General features: G+C 43.7%; 2 protein-coding genes across 8 annotated transcripts in view; one reads left to right on the top strand and one right to left on the bottom strand.

Annotated features, from left to right (window-relative positions):
• The first annotated feature begins 2,447 nt into the window (after positions 1-2,447).
• LOC139564641 (inactive serine protease 35-like) lies at positions 2,448-7,929 on the top strand. The gene is made up of 2 exons (XM_071384350.1): positions 2,448-2,685; positions 5,727-7,929. The coding sequence occupies exon 2, from the start codon at positions 5,746-5,748 to the stop codon at positions 7,033-7,035; it is 1,290 nt and encodes a 429-aa protein (XP_071240451.1). The 5' UTR covers positions 2,448-2,685; positions 5,727-5,745; the 3' UTR covers positions 7,036-7,929.
• A 618-nt stretch (positions 7,930-8,547) lies between these two features.
• LOC139564640 (clathrin coat assembly protein AP180-like) overlaps positions 8,548-27,365 on the bottom strand; it is a 58,143-nt gene continuing 39,325 nt past the window's right edge. For 2 of the 7 annotated variants that reach the window (XM_071384344.1, XM_071384343.1), the window contains exons 11-30: positions 26,583-26,606; positions 25,630-25,642; positions 25,282-25,430; positions 24,846-24,922; positions 24,245-24,259; positions 23,735-23,920; positions 22,757-22,828; positions 21,443-21,667; positions 20,077-20,154; positions 19,531-19,611; positions 16,002-16,145; positions 14,143-14,217; positions 13,631-13,855; positions 12,370-12,567; positions 12,251-12,269; positions 11,997-12,090; positions 11,198-11,266; positions 10,956-11,069; positions 10,430-10,524; positions 8,548-10,268 (exon numbers count right to left, since the gene is read on the bottom strand). In XM_071384344.1, coding sequence (XP_071240445.1) covers positions 10,444-10,524; positions 10,956-11,069; positions 11,198-11,266; positions 11,997-12,090; positions 12,251-12,269; positions 12,370-12,567; positions 13,631-13,855; positions 14,143-14,217; positions 16,002-16,145; positions 19,531-19,611; positions 20,077-20,154; positions 21,443-21,667; positions 22,757-22,828; positions 23,735-23,920; positions 24,245-24,259; positions 24,846-24,922; positions 25,282-25,430; positions 25,630-25,642; positions 26,583-26,606 — 1,939 coding nt within the window. In that variant the 3' untranslated portion in view covers positions 8,548-10,268; positions 10,430-10,443. The remainder of the gene's footprint in view (positions 10,269-10,429; positions 10,525-10,955; positions 11,070-11,197; positions 11,267-11,996; positions 12,091-12,250; positions 12,270-12,369; positions 12,568-13,630; positions 13,856-14,142; positions 14,218-16,001; positions 16,146-19,530; positions 19,612-20,076; positions 20,155-21,442; positions 21,668-22,756; positions 22,829-23,734; positions 23,921-24,244; positions 24,260-24,845; positions 24,923-25,281; positions 25,431-25,629; positions 25,643-26,582; positions 26,607-27,365) is intronic. The other 5 variants (XM_071384346.1, XM_071384349.1, XM_071384347.1 and 2 more) reach the window with 5 other exon arrangements.

The following is a 27,365-nucleotide window of genomic DNA, read 5'->3' as shown; positions in this document are numbered from 1 at the left end:
GACAGCGGATTATTGCTCCCACACCGCCGTGGCCCAGGCGAGTGCCCTCCCGGACAACAGCGTAATAATGTACGCTATCTTCGAGTGGTCTGAGGGGAATGAAGAAGGCTGCAGCTTGAAAACGAGGGAGCACTGGGAGAGAAAGGCCCTGCATGTTCTGGAATCTCCATCGTAGCGCTCCGAGGGAGGTAAGTGGGGTTCCCGGGAAACTGGGGTGACGGCGCTGCTACCAGCCGGGCTACTGAGGTGCTGGGAGGTTACCGTCGTGGTAGGCTGCCTGGTAAGCAAACCAAGGAACTGCTACGGCAATGCGTCCAATGCTAGGTCGTGACGTTCGGCCACATCCTGGAACCCTTCCATCAAACCGCGAAGCAACTCCTCGAGTCTACTAAAAATTGCTCCTTAGGTGGAGATGGCTTTGCGGAGCTGGTCCAAGTCTACTGGATCAGTCATGACCAGTTCGTACTATCAGGTTTCAGGTAAGGCCCAAGTGCAGACTGTGTTGAAGTATCAATGTTTATTGCAAAAAAATGGGCAGGCAAACGACAGGTCAAGGCAGGCAGGGGTCGATAATCCAGAGTAGCTGCAAAGGTACAGGATGGCAGGCAGGCTCGGGGGCCTAGTAGTCAGGCAGGCGGGCTGAGATTCAAGACAGGCAAGGGTCAAAACCAGGAGGATGAGAAAAAGAGCGACTGAGGAAAAACAGGAGCTGAGAAACCGCTGGTTGACTTGAACAAACAAGACGAACTGGCACAGACAGACAGAAAACACAGGTATAAATACCCAGGGGATAAGTGGGGAAGATGGGTGACACCTGGAGGGGGGTGGCACAAGGACAAGCACAAGGACAGGTGAAACAGATCAGGGCGTGACAGTTTTTTTTTCTCCCAATGTACCTCTTCAGTGTTTTTTTAAAAATCTCTTGCTGCTGCTCGAATGGACATCTTCTCTCCTCTCACTTCATTGGCTGCTCTCTCAAGAACCTCAAAGGGGGCTAGACCCCTGCTTGTTTTATGTTTGTGTACAAGGGGCATGATGATGCCAGCTCTGTAACAATAAGAATGCACTATCTTGAGTTCATATGCATGACACATTGCATAAAACTGACAAAATGTCATCATGATTTGTATGGGGTATGGTGACCATTGGCTCAACTTACCCTAAGCCAAACATTTTGACTATATTAGCCCACTCAGCTACAAGGATGCACTTTCATGCTAGGTTTGGGACCTTATATTGTAGCTTATCAAGACCCCAGTTGATGTATAAAACAATCTTCAAGATATCTACTTTGGTTAAGATACAAGCTCATGAAACCTATAACAGAAATTAATTTGACTTTGTGAAAATCCGTTTTTTGGAGCTAACTTGCATGCCGCTTATTCCATGTGGTTTCTTCCTTCACAGACGCCTTCACAGACAGTATTGTTTCCTAGAAACAAGGGGTGGCTGATCTAACACTTTGGCTCAGCTTACCCCACTCTCCCCTACAGTGTTCTCTTCCAAACATTCATTTGTAATTCCACTCAAGTTTTTGTACATTCAGCTCACTGTGAGCAAAGTTTGTTAAGTGAACAAATGTTCACACATTAGCTCAATTCCTTGTCCTTCTGAAGTCCACCCAACTCACCAAATAACGCTGATTCATTTGGCTTTTTTGAATATATTTTTTTACAGTACATGAATAGTCAAGTGTGGCAGAGGAGGCTGGTGGGGGGAGCTAGAGGAGGACGAGCTCGTTGTAATGACTGGAATGAAATTAATGGAATGGAGTCAAACATGTGGTTTCCATGTTTGATGTGATTGATACCTTTCCATTCCATTCCATTCCAGTCTTTACAATGAGCCTATCTTCATGTAGCTTCTCCAACCAGCCTCCTCTGATTAGTGTGGGTGGTTCCCTTTATCTTTACACATGATACATGTGAGGACAGATGCAGATCCAAGTGAAGCACATCCTCCCTACAAAACGGAAATGAGCATCCATTCGGTTGCTCTATACCCCGTTGGACAGTTAGCTTCACTATTCAACAATGTTTTCCTGAATAGTGCTCTCTGTCACGGCATGGGTGCATATAGCGCAAAGACCCCCTGCCGGTGTGTTTACCACCTCATCGAGCACAGAGACAAGTGCAGCAGATGTGGAAGTTCAGACGGGCGACAATGAAAGCAGTCTGCGAGGGCCATTGTGGGCTCCCTGGAACTAATTCCAGTCCCCGGTCGAATGAAAGCTCCATTGAATAAAGCGCACAAAATGACACTGAAATGTAATATTTATTTCATAGGGCGCAACTTCATCTCATGAACACAGTATCCCATTGACGACCATATAGGACTATTGGTTGCATAGACTGACAAACACTCACTCATTCAATCAATCAATCCAGCGTTTTTAGCTGATCCGACTGGTCACTCCCATGTAGGCCTATGTAAACAGCTTTTGTCGAAAGTGAAAAAATATTTTTCAGACTTGTCTTCCCTCCTCCCTCTCTCAGCATCAAGCGCAGCCCGAACGGAGGGCACTGGCTGCTGCGAATTTCTCTCAGCCTCTTTGGTGCAAATGCGATGAGGAGAAGGGAACTTCGTCCACTGATAAGAAGACGTCTTAGATGCAATAGCAGTTTCTTTCTGGAAATCAAAAACAGATTTGCGGATTTGTCATATCGATCAATCGAATGCAAGCAGGTATGGAGCTGCAGAGGCTTTTGTTTATTTTGTTGATGGAGCCACATGGACAGTGGGTCTCTCAGTTCATTATTTCCATTATACGGTTTTTGATCTATTTTCTTGATTTCTGGTGGTCTGGTTTGATAATGGTGATATTGAAAAATTGCTACATTTTCATTTTATTATATTCATTACTTGGCTAATATTGTTTTGGATAATTATTTTTATTTGTTTGTTTGCCGTTCGATAAAGCATTTATTTTAACTATCTAAGTAGTCATTGAGACAATAATATGGAACAGGTGAGAGTTAGCTTTTTACATGCAAATGTGGAAGGTTAATTCATTAACTCACTTTCTTTTATTCTTGTTTCGTTTTTAGGCTACAATCATATACATTTTTTCACAGACTTCTTAAAAATTAAATATTTTAGATATAGTAGCAAAAAACAATATTATTATTATTATTATTATTATTTAACCTTGAGATTAGAAACCTATTTTGCAAGGTTATTATGAATTTTCATATTAATAGCCAACTCATGGCTTTATTGATAACCAATAGCTGATCTCATTTTCCATTTCCAAGATAGGTTGCGTGATAGTCTAAAGTTATTAGCAAAAACATATTTGCATCATAATTACTGAAGTTAGCGCTACTTTAGGACCAAGAGGACACCCTTGCTTGCAGTGATTTTTATTGTATCGACATTTTTCCACAATGATTTTAGAGGATATTTTCCCATAAAAATCCGAATTATGAACAAAGAAATTAAGTAACGCGCGAGAGAGATTGCAATCTAGCACCATCTTTTGGTGGCCTTGTGCGGTATTCTTTCGACCATGCGCTGGATTGGAAAATGGTGCATGGGATGGCGTTTGAGAGATTATACTGTAATGTAAAATCTCAGTTAAATGCAGGCCTTCTTTAACAGAAAATTATACTGGCAACACATCAGTCTCCACTCTATCCTCAATAATTTCACTTTTCTGTTGAATTTGTGCTATTTCTTGGTCTGGGAGAACGTGTCTTGTTGGCCAGAAACCTGGGTCAAATTCCTGACATCACATTTCTAATTCATTGAGTCATTCTTATGTAATTTTTTATAGTGTATCTTGTTTTTATTTAAGGGTAAGGTTGGTTCGAAGATGTATGGTGTTGTGTACATGGCTATCCCATCCACAGTTGAGCGATTTGATTTGTAGACCAAAACTGAGGCCAATAAATCAGAATCCTCAGGTGTCAAGACCTACCATTGACAGAACTGCATTAAGATGACATAACATGGCATAATACATGCTATTCTGGGATAGGTCATGTGTGACCTTTGCCCTTACAGTAGACATACATACCACTTGTCTGAAACAGACAGGGCATATGGTTTGCTACAAGAGGTGGAAGAAGGATAACTCCCCTGTGAGAGGTGTGGTTGGATAATGCCAAACTGACCTGGTCCCCTGTAGCCTATGGTTGGTGATGCAACAGCACATCCTTTGATGGGATTACTTCCTACCATCCATCTCCTTCATCCGTCCACCGTGCAACGCCTGGCGGCTTTTCACTTTAACACTGCCTAGCATCTGATTGAATGGGAATGCAAGGAAGACACCTGGCCACCAACGCTCGCCCCTCCCTCACAGGCTCAGCCTCCAGCTGGAAGGCCAGATGTTAGCCAGCATGCCAAAGGCTATTTAGGCTCTTCAAACAGGCTGGATGAATGTACTGTAATCACATCGTTTTTTTCTCATTTTACCTCTATCGCATCCCTCCATTGTATGAAATGGTTGTTGGATTTGCATTACTACACTACAGCAGTACTGCTTAGGCCCCTTTATGAACTACACTGTAGCTCAAACTACTTCCCCCGTTCTATTCTCTGTATAGAATTGTGGTTGAGCTACATCTACGCAGCTGCTGACAAAGGGCTATTACTCTGCTCAGTAGTGCAGTGATGGTCTGTTGAATGAATAAAATGCCCTGAATTTATATTTCCTCCACAGCTATCAGCCCCATTAGCAACCTCACACTTAGCGAGTTACTCCTCAGTTTGGCCACAGTCTAACTCTCATCTTGTGTGATGTCATGTCGGCCTACGTCTTCAAACTGTGGGCGGAATGAAGCAGAGAGCAGCATAGAGTCCGAGAGAAACCAGATATGGTCATTACTGACAGCTAAAGGCTAACCATGTGGCTAAGCTCCAAGCCACCATCTCAGTACAGTCAGAGCTCCAGGGATGGTCCTCTACTCTCTTCCCCACTGGCCACAGCCTCCACTCAGCCTCAGGGTCCATAAATCTCCTCTCAACCACACAGCTGCTATGTCAACTCAATGAAATGCTATGATTTCTTGAGAGACTGTCGGTTATATTTAATCGTTTCCATATGAAGATGCTGCTACACCTTCTTTTTGTTGATATGAGCATTTTGAAGATGGTTGTGTCCATGAAAACAACTGTGCTAGTAAACAAGGAGTGCTCTTGTGTCTCTTGTTAGCCACAGGCACAGCCCACTTTTTTGACAGCTTCGCTTCTTCTCAGTGCTCTGAATTTGGCAACTGTGAGACGTTCATTTTCTGGATTACATTGCCCTCCTGTGGATGTGGCACGCTGGTGCTGGATGTATTTTGGGGAAGGGAGGATTTGACCTCATTTATCTTTGTCTCAGTATGTTTCTATTCAGAGTCAGACTTCTAAAAAATACCCTCCAAATGAAATGCCATCCCATCCCAGCTGAAAAGTTTGACCAACAACAGATGGAGGCCTCAAACTGTAAATTGCCAACAGTGGTTTCTGTAACAACCACATGAAAATGTGTTTCAGTAGAACGTTTTTACTAACCCATCTCGGATTTGGTTGGCTATACTGCTTGTGTGTGTGTATGTTGTGGGAGTAGAGCAGCACACACATTTTCTTCTCTTTCCGTCTATTCTATTCAATAGAGACATATGAAGCCATTTAAAAAACCCTTCATGCAGGTTGACAAAGCATTGACAGCACACTGTATTTGCACCTCAGCGTTCTCCACCATCCCTTATAGTGTCTTTCTCTCCTCTCCCCTCTAGAGCCAGGCCCATCTGTACAATGGGCCCCGTACACCTGTGTCTCCTGCTCTCAGTGACGTCGCTGGCCGTGGTGGTGGCTGTGGAAGCCCAGGAGGCCACAGGAGGAGATGATGAGTATACCTGGCCGCAGTGGAAGGTGCCGCTGGTGAGGAACAGGAGGACGGTGGCCCTTAGCAGCACCGGCTTCACGGCCAAACCTCAGGGAGAGCTGAACGGGACCTGTGGGATTGAGTGCCAGCGTCACCTCCCCGACCCCTCTTTGGCTGACCTGGAGGAGTTCCTGTCCTATGAGACGGTGTACGAGAACGGAACGCGCACCCTGACCTCCGTGTCTGTGCAGGGCCTCAACGAGGTCAACGCTTGGCCTGCTGGGAACTCCTCCGCTTCCTCCAAGTCACGCCGCAAACGGGAGGTCTACGGCACAGACACCCGCTTCAGCATCACTGACAAGCAATTCTCCACTAAGTACCCCTTCTCCACCTCCGTCAAGATCTCCACGGGCTGCTCTGGTGTCCTGTTATCCCCCAAGCACGTCCTGACGGCCGCCCACTGCATCCACGACGGACAGGACTACGTGAGCGGAGCACAGAAGCTACGCGTGGGCATCCTCAAGGAGAAATCCCGGCGTGGGAAAGGAGGGAAGGGGAAGAGAGGACGGGGGAAAGGCAAGAGGAGGAAAGGGGGAGAAGACAAGGAAGAAGAAGAGAAAGAAGAGAAAGATGGAGGGAAGGAGAGGAAAGGAGGGAAAGGGAAGGACAGAAAGAGCCGCAGTCGTCGCAGTGCAGAGGTCGAGAAGCCATCCTTCCGGTGGACCAGAGTGAAGCAGACCCAGGTCCCTAAAGGTTGGTTGAAAGGCGGGGCGTCGGGCGGTGTGGCGGCTGACTATGACTATGCCGTGCTGGAGCTAAAGAAGGCCCAGAAGGTCAAGCACATGGACCTAGGCGTCATCCCCTCGGTCAAGAAGCTGCCCGCCGGCAGGATCCACTTCTCAGGCTTCGACGACGACCGGCCCGGCAACTTGGTGTACCGCTTCTGCTCGGTGTCGGAGGAGTCCAAAGACCTGCTGTATCAGTATTGCGACGCCAAGCCCGGCTCCAGCGGCTCCGGGGTCTACATCCGCCTCAAAGAGCCCGGCAAGAAGAAATGGAAGAGGAAGATCATCGGGGTGTTCTCAGGCCACCAGTGGGTGGATGTCAACGGCAATGGGGCGCAGCAAGATTACAATGTGGCGGTGAGGATAACGCCCCTCAAGTATGCCCAGATCTGTTACTGGGTCCATGGGGATTCCAGTGAGTGCCGGGACGCCTGAGGGACACACAACATGCCACAACACCCCTCCACCCTTCATCACAAACGAAACAGGAGCCCGCCCACCCGACTGCCTTCCTCTGTCTTCTCTATTACCTCCTGTGCTTCCCACTGGCAACTGGCACAGATTGCCTCATCACAGCATTCATCGCACACAAGCGGCCATACAAACTCACTGTTGTTGATTACAGGAACTTGTCAACAGATCAAAGAGAACTATGGCTGTTCTGCCTTGTCTAATTTATTAAATTATTAAAAAGCAAACATTCTAGAAATGTATGAATACAATGATTATATATTGCCAGCTCCTACTAGGTCTGTGTTTATGCCAACGGGAATATTTTGACAGGTTTGACCAATTTTGTTAAAACGTTGTATATTCAGCTGTTTCAGGGGAGTGATGCTTGTTATGTCATATATTCCAGGCAGCCTTAATGAACGCAGAGACGTTAACATTTTCAAATGTGTTCCCTTTTCTAGCAAATTGAACAAGAAAGTTTGCATTGGCTTTGGTGAACGACCCAGAAGAAAGCAACATTTTTTCGGAGAAATTAACATTTGAGTATATTAAGAAGTTATAACTGTCTTTTTCTAAATATTTTCTAAATCAACGTGCTGGTGTTTAAAATAATGTTTATCTAGCTCTTTGAGTTTCCTGTCATGTCCCTTTTTGTAAAACTACCTTTTCTTATAAGATTACGTTTCTATGACTAAATAGTGAAAGGTTCCAGAGGGATCCTGGATAAAACATGATTCTTTTCAGTCCTACCGTTTGTTTTTGTTTTTTTACTCTAGCAGTGCATTAAAATGTGGTTTCATTGCCATACACATAAAAATGATGGTGCTTATCCAGAGACTTGGTGCTAATTTCATAAATAAAAAATGATGCACTTTGGGGAGACCTATCGGAATATATTTTTGATAGCCTAGTACTGTAACGATGTATTTAATATGAGGCTACACCGTGCGTTTGATGCAACAGAGCTTTTAGATTAAAAACGTTATTTCGACATTCAGTTTACCATTAGAGTCATGTCATCTGAAGGCTAGCGGTGACAACAAACGCCATAATGTTACGTGATGATAACAATCATCATTCTAAAGTGTTCATGCTGATGCATCTCTTGTTTATTATGTGCCACAATGTATACGAGTTTGCCATTGATGACCAAATACAATACATTTATAACATTTCACCATGATTGAAAAAAACAACAATTAAACCAAGATCACAACTTGTATGTGTGTTTACCATAACAAGTGATGTACTGTATGTATCCATGACACATCTATGCCTGTAGCCAGTGTCATGATCATTAGGCACTTCTTGGACTTGTCCAATAAGAAACAGTCTTTTACATTTTAAAATGTTTTCACTTGTGCGCCCTAATGAACACAACCCAGGTTACGCCTATTGATGTCATTCCTATGTCATGACATTTAGTGCACCAGATTAAAAACGCAATGCGTCCATAATCTGATCTATCAATATAAGAAAAAGATGGGCGATCAGTAATGGTCCATTCTTTCCATCATTGAGTTTATTGCATCTAAAAGGGCTTACATGCACTGGGGAGGGGCATAGTAAATAATAATAATAAAATAAAAATGTAACTCAATAATGATGTTTTCCCATTTTTCTAATCCATATTTTTTCCCCGCACAATTGTCGAAACAGTCTTTGCAATGACACAACACAGTATTTGTTATATCTGGGGGTATACAGCACAGGACTGGTTTCACAGGTTCTAAACAGCTGTCTAGATAGACATGGAAGGCACACTGTTCAACAGTGTCCTCTTCTGACTGGGTATACACAGGCTCTCCGCTCCGTCCATGTTACCATGTACAATATTACTGATTCACTAACAATGGGGGAGGAAACGGAACAGAAACATGAAACAAAATCTGGGGTGGGGGGGGAATAGGGAGACAAGGATGTTTCTGTTCCTTCTCAAATACAAAAATAACACTACATATCCAGTAACTAACCGTGGTCTAGTCATAGTAATAATGCTAATAATAAATTACGAGCAATTATGTAAATCAAACAACAGACCACTGATGAGGAGGACAGTGATAGGTCCATAGGGAGAGTGCCGGTGATACCAGGAAGTAGACTAACTGTACACAACTTGTTTTAGTGGTTTAACAAAAGACTGTTCTCCTCTGTATTGAGATATGAGATACTGGCAAGATTTGGCTCCTGGTATGCACTGTTTGACCTTCCTCTTGAATAGGAATAACTCAAATATAAACACATTTTCTCTGAAAATAGGCGGTAAGATATGATCTGTTGATAAAAATATCCGACAACGTTTTACAGCAGATTCACAAACAATATCAACAGAGAGAGAATGTACAAATAAAGCTGGACATGACGCCCCAAATCTAAAAAAAATAGAAAAATAAACGCTGACCAAAAAAAACGAATAAATATACCGATCATAAAAAAAATAATTGGATGGTAATTTAGGATTCAGGAGCCCGTACATGTTGCTTATTTATATTAATCATATATTCATATCATATTTGTTTCTAAATACGTTCAAAAGATGAAAGGAAATAAGATAATGGTCACATGACTTCTTACAATTTGATATCAGATTCACATCAATATGCTCTTCCACAGACATACTGTACAGAGTAGAGACAAATCCTTAGAGATTTCCCAGTGTAATGTATATACACCACCGAAGAAGAACTTCTGTGAACGACACATTGAACATTTCATCCAAAATTTACGGGTCTGCTTTGCTTACCCCTCTTATCCAATCAGGGTGAGGCAGGGTGGAAGCCCCTCCCCCTCTAGAGTGATCAGAAGGCCAGTGCAGGGCCAAAGGTGGAGCTGAGGGCATCAAACAAACACGCATCCATCATTCAACTCAACACGCGAACACTACTGGAAAAAATTATCTAAATACACACAGCACATACGCCTTCAGCTTCTGCTCGGGTTTCTGGCTTGCTTTTATAGACTTTTTTTTTTTGTAGGTTTTGTGTGGTTTTGTTTAGACAAAGGGTTACATCTAGTTAAGCACACACTTGTTTTTTTCTCACTAAGGTTTCACTTTCACAGTTTGTGCTACAACATTACACAGGGGGCTGGGGTGGAGTGGAGGAAGAGGGTCTCCTATGGGTGAGTAGCTGAGGAGGGTCTCTGGTGTCCCGGGATGTACAGAACGCCAAAATAAGACAGGCAGCCAGAGGGCCCAGCTCCAGAAAAACAAAGAGCTGGAAGACAATAAGGAGAAAAACATACCCTAAGTTTGACTACTGACACAAGACTAGCATTATAGCCTGGTCGCAGATCTCTTTGTGTTGTATAACCAGATCTGACACCAGGCAAGACTAGCATCACACCAGGATGACAGCGTAATGTCCTGAACACACACCTGGACTGGGGGATTTACATTAAGTCCTTGAGGTTGAAGTCTGCCAGTGGGTCCTTGGGCTTTTTGCTCTGGGTGGCAGCAGGTCCTGGAGACAGCTGGAAAACAGAAAAACTAATTGAGTACCACTTCAAATACATTGCCTTTAAAATATCTTTATTGTGCAAATACAAGACTCATTGCTTTCCAAAATAGCAAGCCTGTGTTGACTTTGTAGAAAAGTCTTATGATGATGTTTTGCACTTTGATTTTGGTCATCAGGAGACTAAAAGCAATATATCTTGAAAACATGAATTTTGACCTGCATTATTTTATGGGACTGTATCAAAAGTGAACTAATGAAGAATATATGAGTATATTTCCCCTTTTAATACGTTTATAACTGAAGGGGTAACAGGTGATTCTGTATACCTACGTGCACTTTTCTGTGTACGTGTTTGAGGGTTTGGATTTTTTTATTATCTGAGAACGAATGTGAGGGTGTATCTGTGTGCGTGTGTGTGCATGCGTGTGTGTTTGTGTGTGTTACCGGTATCCCTGGTGCTGCAGCTCCTGGCAGGGGTGGTCTCATGGGTTGACCCATCATTGGCTGGCCCATCATCATGGAAGGCATCATGGGAACTCCAGATCCAGCTGCTGAGGCCTGGTAAGAGATGGAAGGGGTTCATGGAATTGACCAATAACTACTTCCTGACTTGAATAAGAGCACTGAGCTCATTTATAAGTATAGCTGTCCACGTTGGTTTCTGGGCATCCAGTCCAGTATCTCACCATGCCAAAGCCAGGATGTGCTCCCATGGGCGGAGGCATGGCACTAGGGGCACCGGGGGCGGGGCCACCCTAGAAACAGGAAGTCAAGACAAAAACAGTTCACAGCTTTATGTCATAGAACATAATTTCCATTCCTGAACAATCCTTTCCCATTCAGGTCCACAGCTTATTTCCAACATACAAAAATTCTACTCTCTCCAGGCTCTACAGAGGGTGGTGAAGACTGCCCAGTCCATCATTGGGGACTGACTCACTTCACAGCTGCACCTAAGAGACTTTCACTCATCCACCCTCACACACACACACACACACACACACACACACACACACACACACACACACACACACACACACACACACACACACACACACACACACACACACACACACACACACACACACACACACACACACACACACACACACACACACACACACACACACACACACACACACACACACACACACACACACACACACACACACACACCGTTGCTGTTACTATCCATCTAAGCTGCTCAACCATACCACTACTCACTCGAGCACATTTCATAGTCTACACTGTATATTGTTATTGTGTACATTTCAAAACATTACTATTTTGATTAATTGTATTCCTTTCATTTTTTTTCATAAATGTGTACTGTACTGTTGAGGGGAGCTTGCAAGTAAGCATTTCACTGTACCATTTACAACCTGTATCCTGCACACATGACCAATGAAGTTGGATTTGATTTCCATTTTAAATGTCCCAATAATGGTTCTTTGCTAATACTGGGAGGCTTGTGGAGGCTTTTACCATCATAGGCCCAGGAGCACCCCAGCTGGGAGGGGCTACCTGGGGGGTCCAGTTAGATCCTCCCGTCAGCTTCTTGTCATTCCACTGATGGTCCCTATACGAGACACACAGGACACCAACATTGTCATCAGCTAGCTGGAAGGTTTGGGAATACACACTAGATACCGCATGACTTTGATTGTTGTTTAGGAAGCACACAAAGAAAAGGAGAACACACACACGCAAGCGCGAACACAGAGAAATTCCGTACGTACTTTTTCTGAATCCCCAGATCTGCAAGAGAAAAAAATGCAATTTCAGAACTCATTTTGAAAACGGACAAAAAAACAGTAATCACAACCATCAAGGCTGTCCCGGTGTGATCAATACATGCCTCCAACCAGGTTTGCTAGTGAGGAGTCCAAGTCGCCCCCGATGGATGGCCGTTTAATAGCTGTGGCGCCTGCCATGCCACCCCCGACCGCGGGTGCCACCTTGGTATTCCCCCCACCACTGCCTGTACTGCCCACACTACCCCCAGTGGACTGGGGTGTTATGACTGGCATCAGTAGGTCCCCTAATCCACCAAACACTTAGAGGGAAAGGGTAGAAATAAGGGGAGTAAGATGTTAGAAACATACAGCATGGATTAAAATCTTTATAATCTCTAATCTCCACAAAGAGGGGGCAGATGTGAAATCATCACCATACAATTCATCACCACAACACTATCATTCAGTACAGTACTCTGGTGTGCAATGCGTGCAGCGAACAGAGCAGAAACAATATATACCTAATCTCGGTTAACCCAGAATAAAAATCTTGCGTAATTTGGTATCTTTTATGTTCACGTAGTCTGCCCACGAGAGATTAATATATACCCACTGTAAGGCCTTCACTACCACATAGACCTGAATGTTGAGATAATAACTGGGTTTAAATGTGGTTTTAGACCACCACAGTGCCAGCATCGCAGTTTCAAAGGGCACTATGCTGAATTGAGGGTAGAAATCTGGCAAACGTTACAAATGGGAGTAATACATACATGACATTGTCTCGTACACGAGACAAACATATTGAAACATGCAAAAACCTGTGTCTTTTTAAATGGGGAACGTGTCAAAACAGCTCATACTGCGAAGCACTTAAGGGGAGAAAGGCTTGTGAACTCACCAATTACGCAGTAGCGGCAAGTAATGACCCAGCAGTGACAGAGAGAGAGAGAGGGGATGGCAGAAAGAGACAAGGGCAGAGTGGGCGAGAGGAGAGGGTTGAAGGGGTGGAGAACGAAAGGACGTGAGGTGAGAAATGAGGAAAGGTAGTATGTGAAAGAGAGAGAGAGAGAACAGAGAGAACGCGAGGATGGAGGGAGGGAGAGAGAGAACAACATATAGAGAAAGAAGGAGTTGAAATAGGATGGGGAGCACAGTAGTAAGTATCGGCATGTGCGCATGAGAGATGAGAGAGAGTGAGAGAGAGAGAGAAGCAGTGTTGAGGAATTAAACCGGCAGCAGTGGTGACCGCTGAGCCCTCAGCGTTACATAATGGGGACAGTGGCGGTGATTTTTGGCAGCGTCAGTCATGCATGCAGAACACACACACACACGCACACACTTCCCTCAGGATATACACATGGAGCAGACAGTGTCCCCTACCTGATGTATCAAAGCCACCAGAGGGTGCTGCTGCGGCTGGCACTGTGTCTGCAGCTGCTGGGGTGGCGGGGATTAGTGGGGGCAGGGAGCCGAGGGTGTCGAAGCCATCCTCCAGCAAGTCATTCTGGGCTGAGACAGGAGCTAGGGTAGGGGCGAGGGCCGGAGCCAGAGTGGGGGCCAGAGGAGCAAGGGCCGCCATGGGAGCCAGGCTAGGAGACATCAGTCCTGAAAGTGGGGAACCATTTGAATGAGGGTATTATATACGGTGATAATGATTTTCATTGATTAGAATTTCATTGATTTAAGTTACGTTGTGTCATGGTACTCAATATTAACATACTGTACGTGCTCTTAGAGCAGGGGCTCCCAATCCTTCTCCTGGAGAACTACAGCCCTGCAGGCTTTTACTACAACCATAATCCTGCTCACTTTATTCTACTAATTAGCTGCTCACCGGGACATTCATTATGGTGTTACAGCTAAAGTGTGTGTGTGTGTGTGTGTGTGCATACCACCCAATAGATCCTCTTCTGGTCCCCCGGGGGCAGCGGGCGTAGTGTCCAACAGAGTAGTACTACTGAATGTGTCTATAGAGTGACAGTAGAGAAGAGTTAGTTAGCCATGAGCCAGGAAGGGAGGGGGAGGCAGACAGGCAGTGAGACAGGTCTCACTGTACAGTAAACCAGGTTTGGGTAGGTTACTTTCTAATTGTAATCCGTTACAGTTACCTATCCAAAATTGTAATCAGTAATGTAACTTTTGGATTACCCAAACTCAGTCATGTAATCTGATTGCATTCTGTTACTTTTAGATTACTTTCCCCTTAAGAGGCATTGGAAGAAGACAAAAATGTATGTTACCAATTGAACAACATCTATTGTAGGATAAATCAATGTTTAAGTTCACATAGCTGGCCATATATGGATGTTACATTTTACTTTATGGGTTGGTTATGTAGGCTTCTTCTAACCCACCACTTTCTACTACAGATAACAATACAATTAAATTATATCTTCACATTAAAACCAAAAAAAGTGTTAAACAAATCTAAATATATTTTATATTTGAGATTCTTCAAAGTAGCCACATTTTGCCTTGATGACAGCTTTGTACACTCTTGGCAAAGCATGCCATTCCATTGCACAAGAGCGCATTTTTCACTGGCTGTCCACTGGTTTCAAAAGCAATCATTGATAGGCAGCTTAAACTTCTTGAATTCAACCATTATTGGGTTTAAATACACATTTAGATTTGTGAAAAGCCATCCACAACAACCACAATCCGTAATGCGCAAATAGCTAAATGAGAGAGCAGCAGTGTGATTCACATCAATGAGCTATGTAGATATCAATAATAAGTGATATCCGTATCACCGTAGACTACAACACTACTGTCATCCTTACCTCCAAGCGTTTATTCAAGTTGGATAATCTTTGGATGCCGACAGCAGTCGCACCATTGGAAGACATAGCTTAGACTGTAGCCTACAAAAGCCTATTCCTTCTCTTTTCTCGCGATCCATCAAACACATTTGGTGTGTTATCATAGTGGTCTCTGACTTGTGGTCAGACTCGCTCAGGTGGAACAAACTTAAACTTGAGCCTTTTTTCAATGCTGATTTGAATGTCATTAAGAAAACAGAGAAGTGTCAAAGATTTTTTTCTCGCAAACATCCTTTCTGAATTTAAAAGTAATCCTCAAAGTAATCATCTAATTTTTCAAATGTATCGGTAATCTGATTACAATATTTTTGCTGGTAACGTAACGGATTACAGTTACCGTTTTTTGTAATCCCTTACTCCCCAACCCAGCAGTAAACACAAGCACGTGCACGCAAGCATACACACACACACCTTTAAGTACCATGCAATTGCAAGAGGGTAGAATTTCCGTCTCAACCTGTGTATGAACTCAAAACTCTCTGCACACCAAAACAACGCAACTCAAGAAGCCTTAACCTGAAAATCCAAAAGGTGTTTCTTGATGCGGTAGACAGTACTTTTAGGTTTCAGGGCAGGTGACGGTCACTGCTCAATGGCTGCTACTAACGTATACACAGCTAACTAGCAAGCAATGCAACATTGGCTACATAATCCAAAACCAGTTGCAGAGGAAAACTTCTGGTATGTACTGCTACACCAAACATATGACACTATCTCCCTCGTAGATCTAGACTTATCAGGGGTCTGTTACCCTGGCTACGAAGATGATGGAAAATGGAGAAATATCAACAACGAAAAATCACTGCCAACAAAGTACACAAGACGAATAGATGAACAGAGTATGGAAAAGGTCATATGTTACTCAGCATGAGTCAAATCGACCCATGAAGGTGTACAGGAAGTGGTGGATTTCGTGGTACAGTACGCACCTAGCAGGTCAATGACAGGTGCAGGTGCAGAGGGCTCAGGTTTGGGAGGAGAGACAGTTGCAGGGGCCGGAGCTGGAGCTGGATCCGGGGCTTGTGCTGGAGTTGGAGCCACTGCTGGTGCTGGAGCCATAGCAGAGAATGCATCTACAGAATGAGAGAGGAGAGCATTTCACCACACTTTGAAAAAAACTGCGTTATATACAGTACCAGTCAAAAGTATGGACACACCTACTCAGGGTTTTCTTTATTTGTGCTATTTTCTACATTGTAGAATAATAGTGAAGACAACAAAACTACGAAATAACACATATGGAATCATGACGTACTGTCGTTTCTCTTTTCTTATTTGAGCTGTTCTTGCCATAATATGGACTTGGTCTTCTGATTTGAGATTTTCTTGTCATGGAGGCCTGATTGGGCTCATTGATTCGAGTTGAAAAATAAATGCTGCGCTCATGGAATGGCATGCTTTGCCAAGAGTGTGCAAAGTTGTCATCAAGGCAAAGGGTGTACTTTTGAAGAATCTCAAATATAAAATATATTTAGATTTGTTTAACACTTTTTTGGTTACTACATGATTCCATATGTGTTATTTCATAGTTTTGATGTCTTCACTATTACTATTACAATGTAGAAAATAGTAAAAATAAAGAAAAAACCTTGAATGAGTAGGTGTCCAAACCTTTACTATATATACACTACCGTTCAAAAGTTTGGGGTCACATAGAAATGTCCTTGTTTTTGAAAGTGCACATTTTTTGTCCATTAAAATAACATCAAATTCATCCGAAATACACTGTAGACATTGTTAATGTTGTAAATAACTACTGTAGCTGGAAACGGCTGATGTTTAATGGAATATCTACATAGGCGTACAGAGTCCCATTATCAGCAACCATCCCTCCTGTGTTCCAATTGCACGTTGTGTTAGCTAATCCAAGGTTATCATTTTAAAAGGCTAATTGATCATTAGAAAACCCTTTTGAAATTATGTTAGCACAGCTGAAAACTGTTGTTCTGATTAAAGAAGCAATAAAACGGGCCTTCTCTAGACGACTTGAGTATCTGGAGCATCAGCATTTGTGGGTTCGATTACAGGCTCAAAATGGCCAAAAACAAATAACTTTCTTCTGAAACTCATCAGTCTATTCTTGTTCTGAAAAATGAAGGCTATTCCATGCGAGAAATTGCCAAGAAACTGAAGATCTCGTACAACGCTGTGTACTACTCCCTTCACAGAACAGTGCAAACTGGCTCTAACCAGAATAGAAAGAGGAGTAGGAGGCCCCGGTGCCCAACTGAGCAAGAGGACAAATACATTAGAGTGTCTAGTTTGAGAAACAGACGCCTAACAAGTCCTCAACTGGCAGCTTCATTAAATAGTACCCACAAATCACCAGTATCAACGTCAACATCCGAGCTGGTCATGAGTGCACCTCAGCCACGCTCAAGGTCCTAAATGATATCATAACCGCCATCAATAAGAGACAATACTGTGCAGCCGTATTCATCGACCTGGCCAAGGCTTTCGACTCTGTCAATCACTGTCAATCACCACATTCTTATCGGCAGACTCAACAGCCTTGGTTTCTCAAATGACTGCCTCGCCTGGTTCACCAACTACTTCTCAGACAGAGTTCAGTGTGTCAAATCGGAGTGTTGTCCGGACCTCTGGCAGACTATGGCCACAGGGTTCAATTTCTCGGGCCGACTCTTTTCTCTGTATACATCAATGATGTCGCTCTTGCTGCTGGTGATTCTCTGATCCACCTCTACGCAGACAACACCATTTTGTATTCTTCTGGCCCTTCTTTGGACACTGTTAGCTAACCTCCAGACGAGCTTCAATGCCATACAACTCTCCTTCCATGGCCTCCAACTGCTCTTAAATGCAAGTAAAACTAAATGCATGCTCTTCAACCGATCGCTGCCCACTCCTGCCCACCCGTCCAGCATCACTACTCTGGACGGTTCTGACTTACAATATGTGGTCAACTACAAATACCTAGGTGTCTGGTTAGACTGTAAACTCTCCATCCAGACTCACATTAAGCATCTCCAAACCCAAATTAAATCTAGAATCGGCTTCCTATTTCGCAACAAAGCATCCTTCACTCATGCTGCCAAACATACCCGTGTAAAACTGACCATCCTACCGATCCTCAACTTCGGCGATGTCCTTTACAAAATAGCCTCCAACACTCTACTCAGCAAATTGGATGCAGTCTATCACAGTGCCATCCGTTTTGTCACCAAAGCCTCATATACTACCCACCACTGCGACCTGTATGCTCTCGTTGGCTGGCCCTCGCTTCATATTCGTCGCCAAACCCACTGGCTCCAGGTCATCTATAAGTCTTTGCTTGGTAAAGCCCCGCCTTATCTCAGCTCACTGGTCACCATAGCAGCACCCACCCATAGCACGCGCTCCATCAGGTATATCTCACTGGTCACCCCCAAAGCCAATTCCTACTTTGGCCGCCTTTCCTTCCAGTTCTCTGCTGCCAATGACTGGAACGAACTGCAAAAATCACTGAAGCTGGAGACTCATATCTCCCTCACTAACTTTAAGCACCAGCTGTCAGAGCAGCTCACAAATCACTGCACCTGTACATAGCCCATCTGTAAATAGCCCATCCAACTACCTCATCCCCCATACTGTTATACATTTTATTTATTTAGCTCCTTTGCACCCCAGTATCTCTACTTGCACACTCATCTTCTGCACATCTATCACTCCCGTGTTTAATTGCTATATTGTAATTGTTTGGCCACTATGGCCTATTTATTGCCTTACCTCCCTTATCCTACCTCATTTGCACACACTGTATATAGACCTTTTCTATTGTATTATTGACTGTATGTTTGTTTATTCCATGTGTAACTCTGTTGTTGTTTGTGTCGCACTACTTTGCTTTATCTTGGCCAGGTCGCAGTTGTAAATGAGAACTTGTTCTCAACTAGCCTACCTGGTTAAATAAAGGTGAAATAAAAAATAAATATAAAACTGAAGCGGGAATTCCGGGATGCTGGCTTCTAGGCGGAGTTGCAAATAAAAGGCCATATCTCAGATTGGCCAATAAAAATAAAATATTAAGATGGGCAGAAGAACACAGACACTGGACAGGGGAACTAGAAGGCCAGCATCCCGGAGTCGCCTCTTCACTGTTGACGTTGAGACTGGTGTAGATATTCCATTAAAAATCAGCCGTTAACAATATCTACACTGTCTTTCTGATCAATTTGATGTTATTTTAAATGGACAAAAAATTTGTATTTCTTTCAAAAACAAGGACATTTCTAAGTGACCCCAAACTTTTGAATCATTGAAAAATGATTATGTTTCTTCTGATCACAAAAAAAGTTCCGGTCACTTCCTGATGAGATACATTGATTGACAGGCTGACAGGGAAGTGCAATACCAAGCTTGTACTACTGCATGCTGTAGTCACGCAGGCAGAGTTGGAGATACAGGAAGTATACCCATAGAAGTGAGGTCAGCTTAGAGTGGGCAAATGGTGTAACTCACCAGTCACACCAGACAAGAGGTCTTCATCAGCATTGGCCTCTGGAGGCAAAGGAGAGGGCCCGCGAGAGATAGTAGGGAGATCTTCCAGGGAAACACCCGAGGAAGAAGGTCGAGGAAGTAGGAAGAGTGAAGTAGAAGAGCACAGAGGAGCATTAGCATAACAGAGAGAGTGAAAGCTGTGGTAGGAGTTACTGTTCTTAAGCCAGGTGGGTCCAGGGTTGGGATCAATTCGAAGTCAGTCAATACAGGAAGTCAAATGAAATTCCGAATGAATCATTTAAAATAAATTAAATTAATTCTCAATAAACTGAAAAGAAGAAGCTATTTGTTTCGAACAATTCCCCAATTTTTGAATGTTCAATTCAAATCACTTCCTGAATTGACTGACTTCCATTCAAACTGACCCAACCCTGGATTGGGTGCATGCACAAGTCGCATACCACTATGGGGACAAACCAAGACGTGTGGTAAAACAGATGGTTGAGGAGAAGGACAGAAGAGATGAAGAAGAGGTTCCAAACAAAGAAAGCAATCCACGTCCTGTACCTGCCCCAAATAGGTCTACGCTAGGAGTAACAGCAGCATCAGCTGTATCTGCAGTAGGGCTTTTCTCAAACATAGAATCTATAAACAAGGACACACAGTTACATTCAGTTTAGAATCTATACAGCATGAGTTCAGAGGGAAACGGAGAAAAGCAACAAAAAAAAGCACAAATCTAAAAAAGGACATCTAAAGATGTATCGTAACACTTTATAATAACTTTCATGAATAAGCATTGCATTACTTTATAATTGCTTACTCACGAAAGTTGTTCGAAAGTGTTACCGATTCCTCTTTTAATTGCAAACTGATTATTGAAGAACGAAGGAAAAGATGAACTAAAATCAGGTGAAAGATAAAATGAAGATATGCTCAAATGAAGAAAGCAAAGGTTGTCATGCAGGCACACTGCAGCTAGAGTGACTATAACAACTAGGTGAAGTTCAGTAAGGCACACTGTATCAAACACTTTTTGCAACAGAAAATGAAAACGTGCGTTCTTATTGAACACGTTCAGGTAATACCTCGGCGTTTTACTCCTTTTCAAATCGTTTTGAAAATCGTTTTAAACACAAGGCTGCTCACTTCCCTCTAGCTTTGACTGACTATCATGGTTCATGTCAACACGTTGAGCCAACCGCCCTGTGAATGTAAACAGTTGACAGGCCAATATCTGGTGCTGACAGATTACTTAACCAATGCCCCTGGAAGCTTATACAAACAATGGCCTCACGTAGATTTACTGACAACTGAAAAGGTTTATTTTGTAACAGCCTGCTGGTATAATGCGTCAAAACCTGCTATAAGCATGTCTGAGGCTTTACAATGTCTAATAATGAGCCCTATAATATGTTTTGTCTCATATTTCAACTCATTCTGGCTGTTATTTAGTCACGATCATTATAAAATGATTATAAGACATTATAAGGGGCTCATAGTCAAGTATGCTCATGACATCTTACAATACACGATAAAGGCATCATGATGCATTATTTGCCGGTTTGAGGTAAAGTGTTACTGTTAGTTTCAATAGATGTAGTATACCATTAGAAGGCATCCAGTTTTGAGATCTGTGTATTTACTTCTTGTCTGCACAGGAATGATGCAGAGAAGAGTCATAATTTGATAGATCCATATACTGTACCCACCATCATATCCATTTAATTTCTCATTTGCAGGGACGGTCAAAATGTGTGATTCACTCAATGCCTATGACTTAAATCAAACGAATAATAACAGAAGAAAACATAATTATAAAAACAAATCTAAAATGTAGGGAAGTTGCTGTACCATCGTCACTATCATCACCATCATCATCATTGACATAGCGCAGAGCAATGCAGTGTGCGAAGTAGAATGTGCACTTTACCACCGAAGAGGTCTAGAGTGGGGATGGCAGGGACGGGGGCAGCTGCAGACTCAGTGGTGGTGGTAGTGGAGGGAACGGGAGTGGCAGCAGGAGGCTCGATGACAGGCACTGCACTAGAGGTGGGGCTGGCTGCTTCTGGGGCAGCCAGCGTGTTATCGAACTTCATAGCAAAGAGGTCCATCTCTGGAGCCATGTTCGCACTCCCCTCCGATGGAGCGAAGGGGTCTTCGGGAGGCGGGAAGAAGGGGGAGGGCGGAGGATGGGGGTTAGGGGGTTTAAGGGATATGACCAGAGAGGGGAGGAGGGGAAGAGAGTAGGGGGAGTTGAGAGTTTGTTAAAACAACAAACACTGTAAAATACATATTATTGTCAGTCTAGAGGAGCTTCCATAATGAGGTTTAGGGGGAAGTAAAGAAAAGAAACCATCAACCTTGTACTACAGCCACAGGTTAGAATACTCACTGTCTCACACTCACACTCAGGGAATGAGCTACAGCTGGTTTGGTAAATACTGTAGTTACATAAACAGGCCACAGAGGGCGAAGTATAATGGTTACATTAGAACTAGTACACACACATGGAAGCAGAATCATGCCAAAACAAATACAAATAATAACATTTTGGCATGAATCTGCTTCCACACTCATAAGTTCTGTCTACATAGAATCCAAATACATGATAAAGGCGCAGAATAAAGTTAATGTAGAAAAATATGCATAATTCAATGTAAAACTGTCCTAAGCCATAAGACCAAAGCCCTACACACACACACACACACACAGTAATGGAGCCATGTGAATTACACACACTGCACTTTTGGACTTCTACAGTAGTCGATTAATACTTACACATTCAGGCCAAAGAGAGAAACAAAACAGGGTAAATAAAGACGGTCAGTTAGTATGAAGCGGTATCAATTATATGAAATATAAACAATTCTGGGATTTGGGCGAGAATTATACAACTGTGTTTTACTCGAGTACTCATCACCAGGTGAATATTACGAGGGTGAGAGAAGCAGGGGGACTGTTCTGAAGCAGGGCTGAGTGGCGGAGGGAGGCCGAGGCTTGGGCCCCCAATAGTGGGGTTAGGCTCGGGACGGTAGGCCCCAATGCAATGTGTCAGATGATTTACTACTGTCCCATATGGTAGCAGAAGCAGCTTTGAGCTAACCAAGCTTCAGGATCTCACACATACACTCTTGAACAAACACACACACATGTGTGTTGGAAGAGTGCACACACGTACAAGCATATGCTCACTTAAACACATGCACGTGCGTACACACACACACTGAGCAGTGTTATCACCCACCAGATCCGGCACATGCATCAGCAGCAGGCGCCCTGCTGGGCGGGCCGTCACCTGGGGAGGGTGCAAACGCATCTGGAGTACCGGACATGAGAGGAGCGGACAGTGGACACAAACCACAACACCCAGGGAAAAACAGGGGGAGGCAGGAGAAAGAGAGACGAGGAGGTAAATAAAGAGCAGGAGAACAGAGAGAATGAGAAAAACAGAAAGATGAGAGATCAGCATTAGGAGAAAACAGAGGATACAAGATGTTGCTGAAATTGCTGATCTTATTAGTGTCATATGGATGGGGCCTGTACTTTCCAGGCTGCATAAAGATGCATTCAGTGTGCACAATGTTTGTACACGCTGGGAAAGTGAAGATAACACAATGCTATCATAAGCTTGTGCTGTGTGACAGGAAATGCCAAGCTTAGCGATGGGCAATGAAACATCTCTCTTTGACAGAGGCTTTTTTCCATGGAAAAGAGGGCCACACTTTGCTATACAATTTTGATAGGGGATTTAATTCTGTATATCTACTATTAGAAATGGGAGTGAAAAGAGGAGATATGCCGAGTACGGACTACAGTTTCTACTGTTCTCCATACAGTGCAGAGCAAAAAATTAATCGCCTGCTTGCTGTCTTGGATAAATAATTGACTGACTGATGTAGTGCCCAAATAATGAATAATCAGTCAAGCCAATCATTGTTTAGCGAGATGGAACATTTGGAAATGAGTGTCCTTATTAGATGTCAGTAACTATGCCAATAACTATCCAAGTAGAATTTTGCACAAATACAGAATATCATGAACATAATGTTTTTTTGTTAAGGTGTATGTAGAGTGTATACCGAAACTCGTAAATGTGAGAGTGGGAGAACCAGGTGGTGTAACTACATGTGAGCATGTCAGAGGTTGTTACGAACAAGCAGGCAGCTACTGTGTAGTCAAGTCTACCATGATGATCCCTCCCATGAGGCTGACCCCCACTGACCTCCGAACAGATCCATGTCTGAGGCGGTGGCGGCGGGCACGGGCAGCACCACCACGGAGGCCGCAGAGGGCGCGGCGGGGCCATCCGTATGGGCCACTGTGGGCGTGGCAGCCGGAGCGGCCGCAGCATCAGGAAGAACGGCGGCTGGCTCAGAGGTGCTAGTTGGATCAGCGGGGGTATCTAAGCCTACACCCCCCCCCCCATCCATCCCCACCCAAGCCCATCCCCAATCACAACAGGATAGAGGAACAGCGGGAATTTAACAGGGAGAGAGAAGTAGAGAGATCGGGTTGAGGAAAAGATGATAAGCGTGAGATATGTCAAAGAAAACAGTCGTAATAGAGAAGAGGAGAATGTTACACCTTGAGACATTGCTAGAGATCACAGAGCAAGAATAAGAAGAGGGCTGATCCTCTCCTAGGTCTACAGCTGGAGTCATGCACTGAAAGCACTGCTGTGGATGGGAGCTGTGTAACGAATGTAAAGAACAGAATGTTCCTCGGTACTCACCGCCACCAAGCAGATCTGTACGAGACGATGAAAGAGAGAGCCAGACAGAGCGAGACAGAGAGCGAGAGAGAGAGAGAAAGAGGAAGAGCGATAGAGAGAGAGAGAGAGAAAGAAAGAGGAAGAGAGAGAGCGAGAGAGAGAGCGAAAGAGAGAGCGAGCGAGCGAGCAAAGAGAAGACGTGAGTGAGGGATTACATACAGAGAATATAAACATAGAAATGCCTATCAGGGTCAATAACTCACTACCATACCACGTAACTACAGTACTTCTGATTTTCGAATCTGAAAACAACAAAACACTCTAAGGAAAAACAGTTTTATATGAGTAGGAGGCCCTGAAAGCAATTTCAATCTGCAGAGGGGCCAGGTTTGAATATATGCCAATATCAGCCCTTCCCTTGAGTAAGGGTGGAGAGGAGGATGTAGGTAGAAAGCATGAAAGAGAGCAGGGTGGAATTCATTAGGCACCAAACGGAAGAAAACTAACTGAAACAGGGAGGGAAGTCCTCGGCCTGCAATGAGAAACGCTCATGTAAAAAATATATATATATTGTGTGGCGTAAAGAATGCAACCCAGATATGAAATGTATTAAAGGCCTTACCTCCCCATGACGAGATAGAGGCTGCTGCTCCACCTGCTGATGGGGAGGCTGACAATGGGTCCAAGTCTAGCAGAGCACTGCAGATAGAGTGAGAGAAAGAGAGGGGGAGGGGGAGATAGAAAGAGTGTAACAGAGAGAGAGAGAGAGAGAGAGAGAGAGAGAGAGAGAGAGAGAGAGAGAGAGAGAGAGAGAGAGAGAGAGAGAGAGAGAGAGAGAGAGAGAGAGAGAGAGAGAGAGAAAGAGACAAGAGACAAAATGAAGAAGGGGGAGAGGAGAAGGAGAGACAGGAATAGAGGGGAAAATAGAACGACAAAAGGGTTAAATGTAAATTGGAGACTGTAGATTGTACAACATAGCTAATGGTTAAAGCTAGTGTGGCCCCTGAAGTGGCACTTGAAGTGGCCAACCTAAGAGCCCACAGCAGATGGGCACCTACTTGTTGGAGCTCTTGAAGGTGGGTGCCGCCGTGGGTCTGGCAGGTGGTCCAGGGCGGGCAGGAGCAACTGGAGCAGCAGCAGCTGCAGGGGCCGCTGGAGCTTTTGTAGGCGTGGCGGCTGCGGCCGGGGAGCCATTTGCTTCACACTCCTGTCAGACAGAGGGTTAGCGTCGTTATAGTTAGTTACAATGGCGACGCGCCACAGTTACAAAAGCAGACATGGCTATGCTGTTTTACTCATAAATGAATACACTCATAAACAAATAAATGATCATCAAATTGTCCGCAGTTGTCGAAAAGATTTGTTGAGGTGCAGAGACAGAGTAAAATAAGGGGGAGCTGACTCACCTTGGTCGGTGACCTGCAAAATGAAACAATAAAAATGAGTTAAAACCATCATAGCATCACCAGATGATATGCAAGGTGAAGCACAATGGCTGTTACTGAGCTGTGTCAAATTGTCAGCTAAAGAAGCACTGTTTTGGTTGCAAAGAGCAGGCATTTCGAGGCAACTCCATTGTGAATACATACTCTTAGATAAAAAGTGCTATCTAGAACCAATAAGGGTTATACGGCTGTCCCCATAGGAGAACCCTTTGAAAAACCCTTTTTGCTTCCAGGTAGAACCCTTTTGAATCCAGGTAGAACCCTTTTGGGTTCCATGTAGAACCCTTATCACAGACGGTTCTATATGGAACCCAAAATAGTTCTACCTGGAACCAAAAAGGGTTCTCCTATGGGGACAGCCGAATGACCCTTATGGAAGCCTTTTTTCTAAGCATCTGTGGAGTTTGGATTTGCAACACTGAATAAAACAATATTAAATCACTTCCTTGCACAAAGCTTTTCATTCTTACTTTCCACACATAACAAACCCATGTTTAGCAATGACATGCATCAAAAGCTTTGAGGAGGTGGGTTGATCCCAATGATATGACAATGAAGTTAATATGAACATTGAAGCGCTAAGCCACCAGATTCCCGTCACATTAAAAAACCACGCAAAGTGAGTGAGCTGTCAAAGTTCATATTAATATTGAGAGGGAGTCAAAACTCAGGAGAGATACCGAACAATCACAAATATGCCAAGTTCACATAAACTCTATAGAATCCCATTTGAACTTCACAACGCTGCAAAACATGAAATGTCAATTCCATAGAATCCTCATGTGAACATCACGAAACAATTGGGGATTTTTTTTTTTTTTACAGTTTCATTCACTTCAATACAAGACAACAGCAAATAATGACCCGGCCCTCCCCGTCAAGTCATTCTGTAGTAGATCCAGCAGAATACTTACACATCCTCTCTGTGAACATCCTCTCTGTAACACACATTGACAATCACTGGCATTTGCTAAGACTTAATCTGCTAAATTTCTTTCCATACTTCTAGAAGCAAGGTCATCGTATGAAATATCATCCGATCTGACGATGCCCCCCACAAATACTATCCTGGATCATTGCCCTACCAAGGTGCTGTCGAGAACACACGACTGACAGTCTGGTGATGACAGATTCAGTCCAAACACTGCCCATTTAAAAAACAAAAACACACAATCTAGAGGACATACACTGGAAGTCTTCATGATGTTAATTGAGAGAGGCTGAGCCTAATTAAAGCCTATGGGACATCAGGGTCGAGCACAGGTCGAATTTAGGTTCACTGGATGGTCACGTACTATTTTCACACCCTTGATGGAGGCTCTTTAGCCCAAGTGTTGGTCAAATAAATCCACAGCAAATAGAGTCAGAATGTTTCCATTCCAGTCATTTAACAGATGTACTCATCCAGAGCGACTTACAGGACACAATTATGGTTAAGTGCCTTGCTCAAGGGCACATTGACAGATTTCTCAACTAATCGGCTCAGGGATTCGAACCAGAGACCTTTTGGTTACTGGCCCAATGCTCTTAACCGCTCTTAACAGTTAGGCTACCTGCCACCCCCACTACGACTTTCTGTTTCACCTTTAGGGTGTGTGTTCTTCATTTATTTACTCCACAGACTTTAAGTATGTGCGTGCGTGCATATGAACTGTACTGAGATTGCTGAATTCTCAAATATGAAGTAAATAGGAAGT

This window comes from Salvelinus alpinus, chromosome 35 (assembly GCF_045679555.1).
Source record: "Salvelinus alpinus chromosome 35, SLU_Salpinus.1, whole genome shotgun sequence".
Classification (NCBI taxonomy): Eukaryota; Metazoa; Chordata; class Actinopteri; order Salmoniformes; family Salmonidae; genus Salvelinus; species Salvelinus alpinus.
Note: the sequence above shows the minus strand (reverse complement) of the source record. Positions and strands in the feature narration are given on the sequence as shown.